The sequence below is a fragment of the Acomys russatus genome, chromosome 10 (genome assembly GCF_903995435.1).
Source record: "Acomys russatus chromosome 10, mAcoRus1.1, whole genome shotgun sequence".
Taxonomy (NCBI): domain Eukaryota; kingdom Metazoa; phylum Chordata; class Mammalia; order Rodentia; family Muridae; genus Acomys; species Acomys russatus.
This window is the reverse complement of record NC_067146.1, coordinates 3,121,923-3,140,973: the sequence shown is the minus strand read 5'-3', so window position 1 is coordinate 3,140,973 and position 19,051 is coordinate 3,121,923. Positions and strand designations below refer to the sequence as shown.

General features: G+C 49.6%; 1 protein-coding gene and 1 pseudogene across 1 annotated transcript in view; both read right to left on the bottom strand.

Annotated features, from left to right (window-relative positions):
• Dennd2a (DENN domain containing 2A) overlaps nucleotides 1-19,051 on the bottom strand; it is a 61,586-nt gene that overhangs the window by 6,458 nt on the left and 36,077 nt on the right. Inside the window, exons 9-13 of the mRNA XM_051152431.1 lie at nucleotides 18,094-18,203; nucleotides 17,141-17,210; nucleotides 15,700-15,777; nucleotides 13,211-13,351; nucleotides 10,854-11,002 (exon numbers count right to left, since the gene is read on the bottom strand). Of these exons, the coding sequence (XP_051008388.1) occupies nucleotides 10,854-11,002; nucleotides 13,211-13,351; nucleotides 15,700-15,777; nucleotides 17,141-17,210; nucleotides 18,094-18,203 (548 nt within the window). The remainder of the gene's footprint in view (nucleotides 1-10,853; nucleotides 11,003-13,210; nucleotides 13,352-15,699; nucleotides 15,778-17,140; nucleotides 17,211-18,093; nucleotides 18,204-19,051) is intronic.
• On the bottom strand, nucleotides 6,402-10,423 carry LOC127194780 (homologous-pairing protein 2 homolog; annotated as a pseudogene).

The window sequence follows — 19,051 nt, the reverse complement described above, 5'->3', positions numbered from 1 at the left end:
GAACTAACCTCAGTGTTTTAAACCGGGGGAACAGGCAAGGAGAATGTGCTAAATTTAAATTTTACTTCTGTGTGTGTGTGTTTTGCCTGCATGTGTGCCTGTGCATCGTGTGTCTCTGGTGCCCTCACGGACCGGAAAGGAGTCAGATCCCCTGGAACTGGAGTTACAGACAGTTGTAAGGCAGGCACCCTGGGGTGCTGGGAACTGAACCTGGGTACCTGTAAGAGTAAAAACTGCTCTTAACCCCTGAGCCATCTCTCCAGCACTTTTGCCTCAAGGGCAGTTTTAGGCCTAGCAGCACTCCTGGTGACAGCATTCATGTTCACCTTAGGAACAGGGTCTCTTGCCTTGCAGTTTAGGCTGACCACACACTTCACATCCCCCCCAACCCCCCCAGCCCCCCCAGCCCCAGTTCCCAGAGTTCTAGGATGACAAGCATGGACTAGCATACTTGCTTTTGGGTCTACCTGCTTTTGGATTTATTAACTAAACACACCAAGTCCTAAGATAAACTCTAGGGCAGTGAGGGACCATGAACCCAAGAAAGGCAAGCATATGGGGCCCAGGGAAGATTCATGGGGGTGGGGGTGGGGCAGGAAGAGAGGGGAAAAGGTAGGGATGGAAGGAGCTCAGAGACAGAGTCACCGGGGAAGGCAGCCTGTGTGCTTTCTCAGGCTTTGTCATAAAAAAAGAAACCCACTTTGACCTCCCCACCAAAAAAAGACACACTAAACCAGGCTGGCCTTGAACTCACAGAGAGCTGCCTGCCTGTCTCCCGAAGCGCTGGGATTATAGGCGTGCGCCACTGTGCCTGGTTCCTCTCCTTTCCTGAAGTTTCACCCTCAGGAGAAAGCCACTCCCTGTTGCTGTCGCACTTTGTGACTCCGTGAAAGACCCTCAGCTGCCAACAAAGACTTGGGCTAGCTATACTGACTGCAGACCAGGGAGGAAGGGACAGTGAGGAGACAGTTGGACCAAGGTTAGGAAAACCCACCAATCCATGCTGAAGCTATGTTCACGGCTGAAGGAGGGCTAGAGAAAGAAAGATAACACTGACTCCGAATCAGAACGATGAGCTAAAGACCAGCTGTATCCAACTTTCTCTTTTCCTCACAGCACCAGGGCCTCACAAATGCTACATCCCAGCCATACCAGTTCTGCGGAGACAACTCATAAGCATGCACCTGGGTAACATGCTGGCCACGTAGGTAGGGGCTGCCACTCACAGTGATTTCTTGGTTTTTGTTTTGTTTTTTTGGTTTCTCTTTTTCTTTTTAAAAGATTTTACTTATTTATTTTATGCATGAGCACTCTATCTGCATGTACACCTGTGTGCCAGAAGAGGGCATCAGATCACATCATAGATGGTTGTGAGCCACCATGTGGTTGCTGGGAATTGAACTCAGGACCTCTGGAAGAGCAGACAGTGCTCTCAACCGCTGAGCCATCTCTCCAGCCCGTTTTTTCGTTTTTTCCAAGACAGGGTTTCTCTGTGTAACAGCTCTAGCTGTCCTGGAACTCTCTGTAGATCAGGCAGGACTCAAACTCACAGAGATCCTCCTGCCTCTGCCTCCCAAGTGCTGGGATGAAAGGCATGCGCCACCACCGCCCGGACACAACCATTTCTTGAAAGGACCATACAGAATTTTGTCTGCTTGATGGGTAGATCCTTTATCACAGCTGAGAGCCAAACATCCCCACACCTGGCTATCCTTAGCACCTTGTTAGCAGGACAGGGCGGAGGGAGCACAGGGGACAGGCAGGCAGCTCCTGGAGACGCTTTGGTCCAGCCCAGTCCCTCCCTCCAACAATTCTGTTCTGGGCAACATGGAAAAAGGAAAGGTTGGATTCTGAAAACACCACTGTGCTAACTGTTCTTTCCTGAAGTGGCAGAGAAGAAATGAAGGCCTCGAAACACAGCTTGTATGTTTTCCCCAGTTTCTTCAGGAAGTGCTGGTGGAATCTTGCATGTGTGGGTGGGGCAGAGGGTGGGTGCAGTAAAGGAAAGGGGAAAACAGAGGCTAAGGGGGGACTCGTGGAGTAAGCTGGCGGCAGGGCCCTCAGAGCACCTCACTGAGTACTGGCTGCTGCAGCAGTAAAGGACGGCCAAGGAGGACTATCTCACAGCTGGCTCCCATTACTGTGGGGGTGGAGGAGCCGCCAAGCTCCCATACAGCTGTGACCAATTGTGCAGGAGTGGGGGTTGGGGGGGAGGGAAGAGAAGGCCCCAGTGGGAAGGTGGCTGGGCCTGAGGGCTCAGTGATGGCCACAGGTGAGAGGGGTCAGGCCACAGGATGTTTAATGCCGGGGAGGTGCCTCCTAAGGGCTGAAGTGTTCTTCTGGAATGTGTTCCGAAAGTTCAGCATGTGTTTGTGAGAGTTAACATCTGGAAGAAATGTTTTAGGCCTGGGTGCTTGGGTTCCTGAATTAGACACCCAGGAAGCGCTCGGGTGGTGATTCAGTCGGCACCCCTGGCATCCACAGCCATGCCAGGCACTTCCAAGAACAGGAGTGAAGGGCAAAACTGAGGTCGTCCCAGGGAGTCTGTGGATGTCAACAAGCAGGGCTGCCATGTTTCCCTGACTGCGCCTTTAACTCTCAAGTAACGCGTTGCTGAGTTTAAGGAACACAGGCTGCCCCCCCGCCAAAGATGCGAGCTAGCCTAGATGAGGGCCAGTGTGCCCCTTGGTTTTTAGCACCTCAGACTCTGAATCTGTACAGGATGGCACAAGCAGAGACTAGAAATGGGAGCTCTCTCCTGAGGCTAGCATTTCTGATCAAAGAAAAATGGTGTCAGCTCACTCTGAGGAACTAGGATTTTTTTTCTTCCTCCCAAGGCAGGAATTTCTGTGTATCCCTGGCTGTCCTGGACTCCCTTTGTAGACCAGGCTGGCCTCGAACTTAGAGATCGTTTGCCTCTGCAGGGGTTAAAGGCGTGCACCACCACTGCCCGGCTGAGGAACTACGCTATAACCCTGGTATCTGTGAAAGTCTGAGGTACTGATGGAAGCATGAACTGGGCGGGCACTGACTCCAAGGAAAGAGATGGAACATGTCCTAGCCAAGGACGGTCAGTGATGGGTTAGAAGACAGCACATTTTATGTATGGCTTTGCTAGCCTCTGAATTGCGCTCCAGAAGCTGTTTCTGCAAAGCCAAGCGAGCTCATGCTCAGTCAGAACGTGCCTTCCTCCTTTGGAGACAGGGTCTCATGTATCCCGGGTGGCCTTGAACTTTGTACCGAGAATGATTCTGACCTTCCTTTTCATCTTCCTGCTTTCATCTCCTGAGTACTGGGTTACAGTAGACCCCCAAGGCCTAACTTTATGAGGTGCTGGGACTGGGACCCAGGGGTTGGTGCATGCTATCCCAGCGTTCTACCAAGTGGTGCTTACTCATTGTCTTCCCGTGCTGGGAACCGAAGCGCTGTGAGACTCCAGCCCGTGACTTTATAATGCACCAGCATGCTATTAAAGTGCCTTCTTCCCATAGAGCTTTGCGAAATTGAATGTTATTCATCTTAGACTCTTGACAGCTACTCTGAGGACTGGCCAGGCCCTCAAAGCGCAGTGTTTTGGATGCTAGACTGCCCACCTGTCCAGACTACCACCGAGACTTGCAGACAAGCCTTGGACGCAGTTATCTTTTGAGATGGCGAACGCGGCTGAGTGTAGCTGGCTCTAGAAAACATACAGGACCTCACCGAAGCCTATGGAAACCGAGTTAAAAAAAACAAACCAAGAGGAACAAACAAAAGAATGAGCACATATAGCCAGACGTGGACTTATTGGCGCAGTTTCCCGCGTGTGTGAGACCCAAGGCTCAAACACAATTTGTCCAGATTTGGTCACTTCATCCTACTCATCAGTAGCTAGTAGATGATTTCCTGTGCTATAAAAAGATAGAACATTGGGCTGGAGAGATGACTCAGTGGGTAAGAGCACTGACTGTTCTTCCAGAGGTCCTGAGTTCAATTCCCAGCCACCACATGGTGGCTCATAACCATCTGTAATGTGATCTGGTGCCCTCTTCTGGCCTGCAGGTGTACATGCAGACAGAGCACTGTATACATAATAAATAAGTAAGCAAATAAATCTTTAAAAAAAGATAGAACATTGAATATGAAATACTTTGCCATCTAAAACTTTTACACAAACTTGCTTATGTGCAGCCCTGGTCTGCAGGTTTAGCTGAAGCTTTTTAGAGCTCATATTAGTAAATAAGAAACAAGATGTTTATCACAAAGAAAATGAAGATAGCGTATAGGGAAATATTTATCTGGGTTGTTATAGAGATAGAGCAAGCCATCATAACAGCATTCTTTGCTTTCCATCTGTCAGTGTCCACCCTAAAGATGAAACACAGCAAAACTGTTATTTTAAATCTGATAGGTTTTTGGCTCAACTTAAAACCCTTCTGTAACTCTGAGCGTTTGCCACCGGCTCACAGCAAGTTTCTCTCGGGGCGCTTAGTCTCGGGGTGCTCAGCCTCTGCAGCAAAGATAACTAAATGCACTGTGTGTGGGGGGGCGGGGCAGACTGTGTATGGGGGGATGGGGGGGGGAGAGTGCTGAGGGCAGCTAAGATCCACCATGGATGTCACAGGGCCACTCCCTGGGGCTGTGATCTATCGCGTCCTCATGCTCTGCCCCGAGGCCTCGCTGAGTCTGGGGCACAGAAGGAACAAGGCTTCAGAGGCTCCCTTTGACTCTCAGCTGAACAGGAGTGGGGTCCATGTGTGCTCAGCAGAGGAGCATCTCAGATGAAAGCAGCAGCTGGGACTTATGCTAATGATTTTCTTCTCAGAATCTTCTAGTTCAAGGAACTCACAGCCAGCCTGCTCCCCAGACTGTTGCTTGTTAAAGGCCTAGACTGAGAACCTTCATTTCACTGTGGCTACTACCCCACAAACCAAACAGAAACCAACAGATCCCTTGACCAGGCCTGTGAATCAGAGAATCTCACGGAACACGGTGGCAGGAGGCTTGGAGGTTACAGCCCATGGAGGAACCTGGAGGACTCCTAGTCACACCTAGTCACAGGGGCCCCTGTTGGAAGGCCACCAAGAGAAGGTAGGTTCTAGAGAAAACCACTTAGCTTTCCTAGCCACATATGAACAGAAAGGAATCTATTTGCTTGTTTTGTTTTTCAAGACAGAGTTTCTCTGTATACCCCTGGCTGTCCTGGACTTTCTTTGTAGACCAGGCTGGCTTCGAACTCACAGTGATCCGCCTGCCTCTGCCTCTCTAAGTGCTGGGATTAAAGGCGAGCGCCACCACACCCGGCTAGAAAGGAATCTTATATTTTTTTGAGACAGGCTCTCACTATGTTGACAACATTACCCTGAATCAAAACCTTTCTACCTAAGCCTCCTCGTATTGGGATTATAGGTGGCATGCTCGCCACACTCACAAGGGATCTGCATTTCTCTGGATACACAGGGACCTGAGTCTGTCTTGTCACCTGCCCATCAGTGCACTGTAGCTTCTGGCTCCCTCTATCCCTTCTCCACTGTTAGGCAGCTCTCCTATGTCTGGCTTCAAGTGTCCTAAGCTATGTGCCTTTCAGGGTCCTGACCCAACACCTATGTGGCATAGAAGTGGGCAGGGGGGAAGGCTCCATACTTAGTCCTCAGTCCCTATATCTGTTTTTTGTTTGTTTGTTTGTTTTGAGACAGCTCTGGCTGTCCTGGAACTCACAGAGATCTGTCTGCCTCTGCCTCCCAAGTGCTGGGATTAAAGGTATGTACCACCACCGCCCGGCCTTTCTTCTTTCTTTCTTTCTTTCCTCCTCCTCCTTCTTCTTTCTTCTTCCTCTTCCTCCTCCTTTTTTTTTACACAGTACATTTTTGTTGCACAGAGTTTTCCAAAATTCAAAGTGGACCCCCAAAGCACCCTGGCCTCTTCTGTGTAATGTATATGTGTATCTGCCACCACCAGTGTGTTGCCTATACTTCTAGCTCCTGGGAATAAATGGTAGGGAAGATGCTCAGGTCTTTTGTGGAAGGCCAGGGCAATGCCTCGGGACTCTCAAACCTTGGCATGTGACAACCTTTCTGTACTTTTCTCTCTCGTGTTCCCTGCTGCCTTCCCCAGGTTTGATATCTGGGAGGTTTGAACATCCAGAGAAAATTAAGTTTTTTTTCTTATATCAAATTACATTACAATAAATATTCCAAAGACATGCCAGTAAGATTGTTATAAGTCCTTGTTGAGGCTCCTGCATTATGGACAACAAAGTGGATGTGGCCATCCCTTTGTGACCACCAGCCCCGAATCCCTCTACCCAATATTATACTTTTGTGTTTCTCTCCCCACCGCTCCAAAGTGGAGAACAGCAAAACCAATAAGGACACCTAAGCAAGGCGACCAGCCCAGGATGTCTGGTCTGTTCCCAATCTCCACCAAGGGCCCTTCAGGGGTCTGGGAGTGCACCATCATGACCTTCCTCTGTCTCTATCCCAACTTCCTCAAAGAACTGCTTCTTGCTCTTGGGGTAGCCAAGGACTCCATCGCACAGCTCTGTGGCCATTCTCTCCCACGTTCTCCACTCTTTCTGCCTCTCTCTGTACACTCCTCTTTCCCTTCTGGAGTGACACGGTTGGTAGCTGCTTTGATGTTCTTCAGTCGCTCTGTGTAGCAAGCACATTCCCTTTTCAACTCCTGGATCTCATTCTGCATCTCAGGAGTGGTCAGCGCACTTGCTGATCCCTTCAGGCCAGCTCCCATGTAGCGGCAGCTCTGCTGTAAGCTCTGCACCTCAGCAGCGAGGGCCACTATGTTGGCACCCGGGCTGTAAGTGCTGCACCTCACAGTGAGGGCCACTATGTTGGCACCCAGGCTGTGGAGGTCAGCATCACTCAGTGTGTCAGACTGGTCCTGATGGGCAAAATCAACCTTCTGTTTGTTTGGTGTGTCTTCTCTTTGATTTTGCCTTAAAGGGCGCCAGCTGATCCAGTGCCCTCACCAACACCGCCTTGCACAGTCCATGGTCCTTCTGCAGGCTTTTTTTTTTTTTTTAAAAGATTTATTTACTTATTTTATGTATATGAATTGCTCCGTCTTCACACACACACACTAGAAGAGGGCATCAGATTCCATTACAGATGGTTGTGAGCCACCATGTGGTTACTAGGACTTGAACTCAGGACCTCAGGATCTCTCCAGCCCATTCATTCTTTTTTTAACTGCATCATGTGTGTACCTAATGCCTGTGGAGTCCAGAAGGCGTGTGCACGCAAGCACACACATGCAGTGCTTGGAGAAGCCAGAAGAGAGGGGTGTTCCCTGTTTACTGGAGTGACAGACGGTTGTGAGCCACCAAGTGAGTGCTAGGAGTCTTCCTCTGCAAGAGCCAGTGCTCTCAACCACTGGGCCATCTTTCCTGCCCCTTTGCTCACTGTTCATTTTTGAAACAGGCTCTCTCTCACATAGCCCAGGTTAGCCTCAAACTTCTTAGGGAGCAAGGAACTTCAACTTCCAGTTCTCTGGCCAACATCTCCTAAATCAGTAATTGCAGGTATGTGCAGCCACAGACAGTCCTTGGTGTCGGGGACTGAACCCAGGGCTTTGGGCATGCTAGGCAACTGTTCTGCTGACTGAGCTATACCCCTAGTCCTGTGTCTGTCACTCCAGTTAGGTTTTCTTCTTTTCCTGTCTCGGAGCTCTGTAAGTCACTATTTATATTAGCCATTTAAATCTGCACGAGACTAGTGTGATATGGATAATTAATTTACTGGGCAAGAGAGAGAACACACTGAGTCATATTTAATGGAGAAAGTGTCTGCCTGCAGGGAAAACAAGACACTGAAGGCCAGAAGCTTAGTCTCCAGGGCTCAGTCAACCCCTATCCCTACACATGGGGTGCCCCAGGATTATGGGCTGCATGTTCAGGGTCCTTCCTGCTCTGGGAAAATCTCCCAGTGTGATTTGAGAGGGATGCACACGTACAGAAGTTGTATAGGGCCTAAAATGCAATTATAATGAGATGTAGTTCGGTTGATAGAGTTACTTGCTTAGCTTGCAAGATGTCCTGGGTTCCATTCCACACAAACGGGGCATGCCTGTAATTCTAGCAGCTGAGCGGGAGAGGCAGAAGGGTCAGAGGTTCAAGGTTATCCTCAGCTATGCAGTGTTCGAGGCCAGCCTAGGACCCATGAAGCAGCGCCCCAAAAATAAATAATACAAATACACTTCAGGCAGGTTATATACACAGGCATATATGTACACTGATTAATATAATGCCAGGCTCTGGCCCTAAAGAGGGCATTAAAATTAGCCATATGGGGCTGGAGAGATGGATGGTTCAGCAGGTAAGAGCACTGATTGTTCTTCCAGAGGTCCTGAGTTCAACTGCCAGCAACCACATGGTGGCTCACAACCATCTATAATGTGACCTAATGCACCCTGTATACTAAATTAAAAAAAAAAAAATTAGTCGTATGCTTGTTGCCTTCTCGCCTGCTGCGAAAGAAACACACACCGAGCAATGTGTACCCTTCTGAGAACTGCCTGCAGGAGCCAGTGAAGGTGATTCATTCGGGTGCTTCTTCCCTCCAGATGCTGTTCACAGAGACTACATCTCCAAGAGAGGCCAGGAGAGGAGAAAACCACCGAAGGCCGCCCCGGAGGACAAGTTGAGGCCCCAGAGCAGAGCCCATCAGGCACATGGGCATCTGTTCAAAAGGGCTGGCTAACATCCACTCTGCCCACTCAGAAATCTGTCCAGGGGTGAGGCAGGTGGGTTGCGCACTTTTCCAGACACTTTGGTAGAGCCTTTGCCCAGGTTTTCTAAAACCCCAAGTCCATGCTGGCAGCGTTTGGACAATTTCTCCCTGTCTGTTCCTATCTTTTCTCTCAGTGGACTCTGACCAACCAGAAAAGCCACACTTGCTGCTTGGCTGGCCTGCTCAGCTCCAGTGCACGCATGATCTCAGGCATTTCTCCAGCCTGGCCTCCCCTGGTCTAACACCTTCACCCTGAGGAGGTCCCAAACTCCAGTGGTGGTAGGTGCTGGGTTTCTTTAGCCAGTCTCTACTTCTTGCCAAGGCTTTTCTCAAACCCATCTTTTGTCCCGCCCCCAAACTCAAGTCTTGAGAATCTAAGGGAATGGGGGCTCTGGGGCAGAGGGGAGTGGGCCTTCCAGAAGATGAAGATAGTTACTACAGAGCCGATGAGACCTGATCCTGGTCACTAAAGGGTTATTACTCATCCCTAGCTTCCAGGGCCCCAACATTGAGAACTCTCTGTCTGAATTCCCCAGTGCCCAAGAGCTTGGAGAGCTGCCCCTAGCACCAGCTGCAGGCTGAAGACAGGGCCTGCTTCCTGAGCTGACTGAAGTGTACAGGGAACACAATATTGGTGACATTTAAAAGTGAATAGAGAGCTCAGACGGGTGAAGTGGGGGCAGACAGGGAATAGCCAAATGGCAACGGTCCAAAGAGGAGCACCACAGAGGTAGCAGATGACTGCAGTCGAGACATGCTGTCCTTCTTTCTCATTCTCCTGTCCCCTTTCTCCATCCCCCACTTTTGTTCTCTGAAGCTCAGAGTCGCATTTCCTCTCCAAACCACAGACAGTTCTCCTGCTTTTCTTGTTAGTTTCTGGCATGTCTTTTTCCCAGACGGGCTTCTCAGGTGGCTTCCACTATTTCGGCTAGTTGGTGGCCCTCTTCCTGGGGGTCTTTTCTAGAATGGCAGCCATCACACATGTTCCTGTAGGGTCTAACAAACCCCAGGTCAGTGTTTTTTTTGGGGGGGGGAGAGAATTTTGTTTGCACACATTTATTGCACAAGTGTGCATACCTGCCTGTGTGGGTGCATGTGTGTGCATGCATGTGCAGGGAACTCAGAGAACAACTTTGCAGGACTTGGCTCTCTCTCCTTGCACCATGCGGGTCCTGGACACTGAAGTCAGGTTGTCTGGTCTGGCGGCAGGCTCCTTTATCTGCTGAGCCTGGCAGTGCTTTTTTTTTTTTTTTATTTGTTTTGTTTTTGAGAGAAGGTCTTCCTAAGTGGCCCACGCTGCCCTGAACTCACAGAGGTCTGCGTGCCTCTGCCTCTAGAGCACTGGAATTAAAGGCCCGAGATGAGGAAAAATGCAAGGAATGTTTCCTTTGCTACAAGTTTAGGATGAATCCAAATTCTTATTTCCTTCTGCATCTTCTTTGATTTGTGATGTGGCTTTTTTGAATCAGAGAATATTCATTGGGATGTGTGGATGGCATCCTACGTGGCAGGTGGTGTGTGTGTCTGTGTGTGTGATTTGTTTGGTTTAGTTTACTAACAAACAGGAAAGGGCTGTCTTGGGGAAGTCTAGTCTTGTGGTCTTTCCCTAAGCTTGCCCTCTCTGTCTGTTCATCTCATCCTGACCAACCTCGTCCTTCACTCCAATCAGGGAGCTGCCTCACTGGCTCTGAAGGTGCCATGTTCACTCTCTCCTGATTCCTGGCCTTCATACGGACAGCTCCTTCTGCCCGCAACACACTCTTGATCTTAGCGCTAGGTCAGTCTGTCCCGCCCTGGAGATGTCACCCTGAGCTCATTGCCTCTAACAAGCCCTCCCAACACCAGTGCTGTGTGGTCTGCTTACTTCCTGGTCCCAAGAGAATGAGAATTCCGGAGGGCTGGTCCACATATCTTTCACCCCAGTTTCTCCTTCACATACAAGGGAGTGCCTGGTTCATAGTGAAGCACATGGAAAGCACGCCCAACCCCCAACAAGCATGTGCTGCATGCAGCCTTGCCTCGCTTTACGCCAGAGTGAGCCTCACAGGTCACCTTTGGTTCCCAGAAAGCCAATCTCTACACCCCTGGGAGTCTAAGACACATATTACTGGATGAGGCAAAGCTTGGTACCTGAGTTTGTCTGCGATGAAGATGACCCTTCTTTCCAGAAGCAGGGAAGCAAAAACACTGACCAAGTGTCGGACGCTGAGGGAGGAGAACAGAGACTCAAAGTCCACGTGCTCCAGCCGGGAGTCCAGCGGGCGGCACAGCTCAATCACCTGCCAGGGAACAGTGGCAGCTATGAAGGTGACTATGCAGCAGGCCTCCCTTGGGGGCCCTGGGGGCCTTGGCAGAGAGGACCCACTAGCATGGGAAAGGAAAAGGAAAAGAAGGAAAACAAAAGGGAGTGGGGAAGAAAGGATGTCAGAGAAGCCAGCACCTTGTACTCAGCTGGGGAGAGTTTGGACAAAGGAGGTGAGGGAAATGGGTGGCGGGGTCCAAGGCCCTCGGCCGTGTTAGGAGGCTCCTCCTGGGAGAGGGTATCTGGGTGGCCCCTGGATGCTTTACGTTGTTGACTTAGCCTCAGAGTATAAATTCTGTCTTTTGAAGGCCTGTTTCTGCTGGAAGAAAATCCCAGGCCTGTACATATAGCCCAGGCTGGCTTCAGATTTTTCTACATAGCTCAGGCTGGCCTCAAATTTATTTATTTATTTATCACTCACTAACTCACTCACTATTATGTCTGTATGTAATGTGTGTATGACTGCAGGTACACATGTGCCAAGGCACGTACATGTATGGTCAGAGGACAACTTTCAGGAGTCAGTTCTCCCCTTCCCACCATGGGCTCCAGAGATCAAACTTAAGTCATTGGCTTGAGTAGCTGGTGTTTAAAATTAAAAAAAAAAAAAATATATATATATATATATATACATACATATTTATATAGTATAATTATATATAATATTAATAATATATTTATATATAAATATGTAAACCGTCTGTGTGTATGGATGTTTTGCCTCCATGTATGTGCACCATGTGCACGCAGTACCCACGGAGGCCATCAGATCTCTGGAACTAGAGTTACAGATGTTTGTAAGCCACCATGTGGCTGCTGGGAATTGAACCCTGGTCCTCTGGAAGAGGAGCCAGTGCACTTAAACCACTGAGCCATCTCTCCAGCCCCATGGCCTTGAACTCTCGATCCTCCGGCCTCCACCTTCCAGGGGCTGGGATTACCGGTGTGCACCACTGTGCCTCGCACTCCCAGTCACGCGGTTTCCTGGTTTTAAAGCTTGCTGTGCTCACTGTCTTATCCCTTACTTGCTGATGGGATCCTGGCTTCATCCCAAGTTGCCTCTGTGAATTTCTTTGTTTTTTTAATTTAATTTATTTTTTGTATATGAGTGCTTTATCTGCAGAAGAGGGTACCAGATTACATTATAGATGGTTGTGAGCCACCATGTGGTTGCTGGGAATTGAACTCATGACCTCTGGAAGAGCAGGTGGCGCTCTTAACCGCTGAGCCATCTCTCCAGCCCCGCCTGTGTGAGTTTCTAAGTTCCTCTATAAAGAGCAGACTTCAGCACAGCGCCGTGAGTGGAGAGCAGCTTTTCCTTCTCTCACAGCACCCACTGACTACTCTCCTCACACCCGGGCTCCGTCACTCCTAACCTCCATCTACAATCCCACGGCCAGGCTATTACACTTGTATGGGGTGGTTTTGTGGTCCCAACAACTGCTCAGTGCTGGCAAACTGGGTTGATCTGGTATGTCCCTGATGCCCCCTCATCATCTCTGAGCCTAGAAGCAACTGGTTTACAGCAGAGAGTCAAGGTCGGAAGAGAGAGACCAGTGTTCTGCTGTCAACAGGGTTACATGGTATACAAAGAAAGATGAAACCACTGGGCGGTGGTGGCACACGCCTTTCATCCCAGCACTCGGGAGCCAGAGGCATTCCGATCGCTTTGAGTTTGAGGCCAGCCTGGTCTACAAAGCAAGTCCAGGACAGCCAAGGCTACACAGAGAGACCCTGTCTTGAAAAAAAAAAGATGAAACAACTTCCTCATCAGGTCCCAGGGTCTGTCCAAGTAAATAGCCAGCTTTAACGCCTAGGGTCAATACTAAGTGGTACCCCAGATGGTCTTCACTGAAAAAAACATTTCAAGTCACAAAGTTATAAAGTGATGCAGATCCAAAATGTGACTAGATCTAGGTACTATTGAAGACTGACTACGGGCCTCGAAGAGAAGCCAAGGATGAACAGTGTGTATCTCCAGAAATGCTATATGCTGAAGAGCATGGCTCTTGGTATTGCTTCCTGGAGCCAAGCCTGGGCTAGGCAGATAGGCTGACTGGATTGAGAGTGTGGTTATGAGGAGAAGTCGAGGGTGGACACCACTGAACTGGACACTCTGCTGAGACACAGCCTCTCCAGCCACAGGGATTGGCTGGCTGGGCCACCTCCTGGTCTCACAGCTTACCTCAGTCCCTGAGCCTGGCAGGAAGTTCTTGACAGTGACGGTTTTGCCCAGAGCTGGGAAAGGGGCTTCCATGACGCTCCTCATGAGGGGCTGCACCAGAGCAGGGGAGATGCCTCTTCTCTTTTCCACCTCATCCAAGATCTACAGGAGTAAGAAGAGCGGCTCAGCTATTCTGAGGTCAGGAGGCCACGGTGTGAGCAGTTCTTATACAGTGGGCCTGCCACAGTGACTCAAGAGTTAGGGGGGATGTGTGGTGATGCACGCCTTTAATCCCAGCACTCGGGAGGCAAAGGCAGGCCTGGTCTACAAAGTGAGTCCAGGATAGCCAAGGCTACACAGAGAAACCCTGTCTCAAAAAAACCCAAAAAACAAACAAACAAACAAACAAAAACCCAAAACAACAACAACAACAACAAAACAGTTGATGGCTTCTGGGTTGTGCAGTGCAGGGTCAAAGTTCATGCAGAGCTACTGGTAGCTTCTCAGGAGAGAGTCAGTGAGACAGCTTGTTTAATTGGGGGAGGAGGGGAACAAAGTTTGTTTAAACCTTTGGGGAGTGGGTAGAGGTTTTTGGGATGAGTGTACATCATTGGCTGGGGCCTGGGCACTGGGAATGTCGTATTTGCAGGAAGAGGAATTCTAGGTGCTTGCTGGATATGACCTTATAAAGAGGGAGAATTTTTTTTTTTTTTTTTGAGACAGGGTTTCTCTGTGTAGCCTTGGCCATCCTGGACTCACTTTGTAGACCAGGCTGGCCTCGAACTCACAGCGATCCGCCTGCCTCTGCCTCCCGAGTGCTGGGATTAAAGGCGTGCGCCAAGGAGGGAGAAATTTTAACCTGTAACCTGGCCTCCAGGCTATGTGGCGACCTGAAGGGTGGCAGAGGTGGGGGAGGGGCACATGGGTCCTCAGCACCACACTCATGAGCGCGCGCGCGTGCGCACACACATGGATAACGCAAACTGAACACAGTAGCTACTAAAAACAAACAAACAAAAAAAAAACAACAAAAAAAAACAATGGGGCTGGAGAGGTGGCTCAGTGGTTAAGAACACTGACAGCTCTTTTGGAGGACTTGAGCTTGGTTCTCAGCACCTACATGGTGTGGCTCACAGCTATCTTTAGCTCCAGGTCCAAAGAACCTGACGCCCTCTTCTGGGCTCCGTAGGTACTGCATGCACATGGTAGACAGACATACATGACAAAATCTCATATATATGTTCTAGAAACAAACAAACAAACAAACAGAGCCAGTATTGTGGCATATGCCTTTAATCAAAGCAACTGGGAGGCAGAGGCAGGCAAAACTCTGTGACTTTGAGTCTAGCCTGGTCTACACAGGGAGTTTGAGGTTAGCCAGGGCTACACGGTGAGATGCTACCATAAATAAGCAAACAACAACAACCTTGAACTCACAGCGATCCGCCTGCCTCTGCCTCCCGAGTGCTGGGATTAAAGGCGTGCGCCAAGGGGAGTAGGGTGGGTCTCGGGAGGAGTTGGGGGGAGGGGGGCAATGAACATGATAAGAAAAGACCCCAAAAAACAAAACAAACAAGAACATGTGCATGTATGAAATCTCAAGGAATTAATACAAATATGTAACACTTCTCCAAACACTCAGGGGGCAGGCCTGCAGTTCTTATCCTTTTACCTCGTGACTTTGTAGGTCACACTACTTATTAAAAGGGGAAGCCATATGTTTCTTGCTCCTTTGACATGTGACTTACTGAGCTATTCCACGTAATTTTTGTTGTTGTTGTTGTTTTGTTTTTTTGAGTCAGGGTTTCTCTGTGTCGCCTTGGCTGTCCTGGGCTTGCTTTGTAGACCAGGCTGGCCTCAAACTGGAGATCCGCCTGCCTCTGCCTCCCTGAGTGCTGGGATTACAGGCATGTGCCACCACACACGGCCTCTTTTTTTTTTTAAAGATTTATTTATTTATTTATATGTATATAGTTCTTTACCTGCATGCCAGAAGAGGGCATCAGATCGCTTTATAGGTGGTTGTGAGCCACCATGTGGTTGGTTGCTCGGACTTGAACTCAGAATCTCTGGAAGAGCAGTCAGTGCTCTTACCCTCTGAGCCATCTCTCCAGCCCCCTTATCTGTGGTCTTAACCTCCTGGTTAACCTGCCACCCCCTGCTCCTTCTCCAGCAGCGCAGGTGACATCTGACTCCTTGAGGGGCTGGCCCTCTGGCTCAGGGTACATTTTCTATTCCTGGGCTTTGTGCATGATAAGGTCTGACCCACCCACCCCTCCTTCCTTCCTGTCTGTCTCTCCTTGAGGACACCAGTTCTTATAGGAGTGAGCCACAATGGCCACACCCTTCACCAACTTATGTTTTGAACCAATGAGGAGAGAAATAAGTAACAAGTGGGGAGAGAGCCAAGAAATGGTGAGCAAAAGAACATAATGAAAATCAGCAGGAGATGGGAGTTGCTTCCTGGTCCCACCTTTGCTCTCCCACCCACTCTCTGGGCAAGTTCTCACCTTTGAAAAGAGGTTGAAGCATCCCAGGCGGCTCACAATGCAATAAACTTCAGGAAGCCGCTTCCCTTTGCCTCCGGGCTTTTCGGGAGAGAAAGAGGAGGACATCTGAGTGTCAGTGTCAGGGAAGGAGGGAACCCCAATACCCTGGGGCTATCATACGTCAGCAAGGTGAGCACTCAGTATCACCCCATTTTACCATTCATGAGTCTGTTGGAATACTGTATACATTTTTATTTTTAAAAACAGCCATTAGGGCTGCAGAGCACTGGCTTCTCTTCCAAAGGTCCTGAGTGCAATTCCCAGCAACCACATGGTGGTTCACAACCATCTATAATAAGATCTAGTGCCCTCTTCTGGCCTGCAGGTGTACATGCAAGCAGAGCACTGTATACATAATAAACACATAAATAAATCTAAAAAAAAAAACTCATTACATTCATTCATTGATATTTACATGTGTATCTATGTGGGTGTATACATGCATGCCTCGCACACATGTTGCATCAGAGTTCACCTTGCAGAGCTTTCTCTTTCCAAAAGGGAGATGGATACTCTGGAGTTGGAGTTGTGGATGGCTGTGAGCCACCAAGTGCATTCTGGGAACCAAATCCAGGTTCTTTGCAAAAACAACAAGTTCTCTAAGGCCCCAGGCTGGTTCTCCAGGCCCAGGTTCTGACTTTAAAGGTAAATGCTCCAAAAGGGAAATTCTTTTTTTTTAAACAGGGTTTCTCTGTGCGGCCTTGGCTGTCCTGGACTCACTTTGTACACAGGCTGGCCTCAAACTCACAGTGATCCACCTGCCTCTGTGTCCCATGCGCCACCACTGCTTGGCTAAAAGGGGTATTCTTAAATTGAATCTTCTCTTCTTAGCGACTATTCTAACTGTCCTCACCCAGCAATTAGCAATGTTGAAATTTGGCTTAAGGAGAGAAAGGTCTTTAATTTGGTGGGAAAATCAGTGACGTTCTCTTGTTCTCTCTCCTCCCTCCCCTCCTCCCCTCTGTGTGTGTGTGTGTGTGTGTGTGTGTGTGTGTGTGTGTGTGTGTTGTGTGATTTGAGACAGTCTGGCCCTGAACTCAGGAACTTCTTCGGTATTGGAATTGCAAGTACACATTACCAGGGCTAGCCGTGTATGTGTGTGTGTGTTCTTTTTTTTTTTTTTTTTTTTTTTTTTTTCCCAGGACAGAGTTTCTCTGTGTCCTGAACTCTCTTTGTACACCAGGCTGGCCTTGAACTCGCAAAGATCCACCTGCCTCTGCCTCCCTAAGTGCTGGTATTAAAGGCGTGCGCCACTGTGCCAGGCCTTCTTTTCTGTGGATGTAACTCCCCTGGTTAACCCGCCACCACCTGCTCCCTTTTCCAGCAGCACAGGTGACATCCGAGTCTCGAGGGGCTGGCTCTCTGGGAATCCCTGGCTGAGTGAAAGGCAGAGGGTACTCACCAGCAGTCTTCGGCAGTAACCGAACCGTCTGCTCCCGTCTTCTCCAGTTAAGACAAACGAGAATGTTTCACTGTGGTTGTGGAAACACAAACAGGTTACAAAACATGACAAACCGAAAGGTACCCCACCCCAGCAGAGCAGCGAAGTGGCAGCAAGGACGGGAGGGCTGGAGAGGCTGCTCAGAACCCCATGCTGACTGCCCAAATCAATGTCAAGAAGGCAGAGTGACAATGTCCTGAGGAAAAGTGAGGGTTTTCTACCCTGAGCTGTCCCATAATTCTGTCACCTGAAGCATCCTAGGGTAGACACAGCCCCTGTGACTGCAGAGGCTAAAGATGGCTGGCTGGTCCTCTCGGTGACTGGAAGGTGAGGGTGTGACTCAGGAGGGAGAAGCTGAGGGGAGAACAGGCCTGGGCCTTTCTCAGGACTGGCAGCAGTGGGGTTCTCTCACAGAAGCATTCTTACATGGCTACCTTGAGGCTTGCCTCTCAGACTGCAAGGCAACTCCACAGGCCAAGGCCTCCCTCAAGCACTCAGCTTTTGCACCTAATGACCTGGGCGAACACTGATGGCTAACACCAGGCTCTAAAAGCAGAACCAGGAACAGATCCCAATCCGAGCACCGGCTGGAGAGGCCATTGGAATGCTTTCCGAGCCCTGTGTGGGCGAGGCCGGACGACAGTCTGCTTCCCTAACTTTTCCCAGATTAAGATTATATCCGGAAGGTTTACGAAACACACAGACCTCCAGACCGTGTGGAGGCTTCATAGACGCCCACTTAGGAGGTACCTTTTGTCTCAGGGAAGTTTTAAAAACCCACAGGGGAAATCTCTCAGCTGGCGCCCATCAAGATCGCTTAACTCCTGAGTTCCAGGCTGGGTTATCTATGACCTCCTCACAACCCCATGCAACTCTCCAATTCCAGATACCCAGTGAGTGCCAGAAACTCTTACCTGGTAAAGTCCTGGACGGGAGCCCAGTCCTTGGCATCAGGGAAGCAGAACTGGGGAATGGCTTTCAGCTGGTCCTCAGCCTCTCTCATGAACTTGAATGACTTTTCTAACTGCAGAGAGAAAGACGGCAGAGGGTCTGAAGCCTATTTGTGGCCATTTCCCCTGAGACAATCTAAGCGTGGTCTGAGAGGGCACCCAGGAAACAGACGATCGCGTGCTTCAGAGAATTAATGTCCTAGCATACATGCTCCTGGTCCGTAAGGAAATGTCACTTCCAAAGGAGGCTTGCGGACCTGGGAGGCAGCGCTGCGTGTCAGCTCTCCTGACCTCCACTACTGTGAGAATATTCACTCACCGTCATGCAGCACAGTGAAACCGTCTGGCCCCATGGGACCAGTGAGCATGGAACTGGAAGGGAGCCTGGATACCATGAAGCCCACCCTCTCATTTCAAACAGAAGGCAGCAAGCCCTATGATGCTAAGTGATGGGTTTAGAGCGGGGTGGAAAACGATCACGCCAACTGGTCTCTCGGCCTCCAGCACTCAGGGTGAAATGCCAGGCAGTACAGACAGGAAGGATGAGGATGAACTGAAGTCTGACTTAGAGAGGTTATTTAGGGGCTGGAGAGATGGCTCAGGGGTTAAGAGCACTGTCTGCTCTTCTAGATGGACCAGGGTTCAATCCCCAGCACCCAGGTGGCAGCTCACAACTGTCTGTAACTCCAGTTCCAGGGGATCTGGCACTCTCACATAGACATACATGCAAAACACAATGTGCATGAAATAAGTATTTTAGCTGGGTACAGTGGCACATGCCTGTAATCCCAGCACTCTGGGAGGCAGAAGCAGGTGGATCTCTGTGAGTTCAAGGCCAGCCTGGTCTACAAAGAGAGTCCAGGACAGCTAAGACTGGACAGAAGAACCCTGTCTCAAAAACAAAAACAAACAAACAAACAAA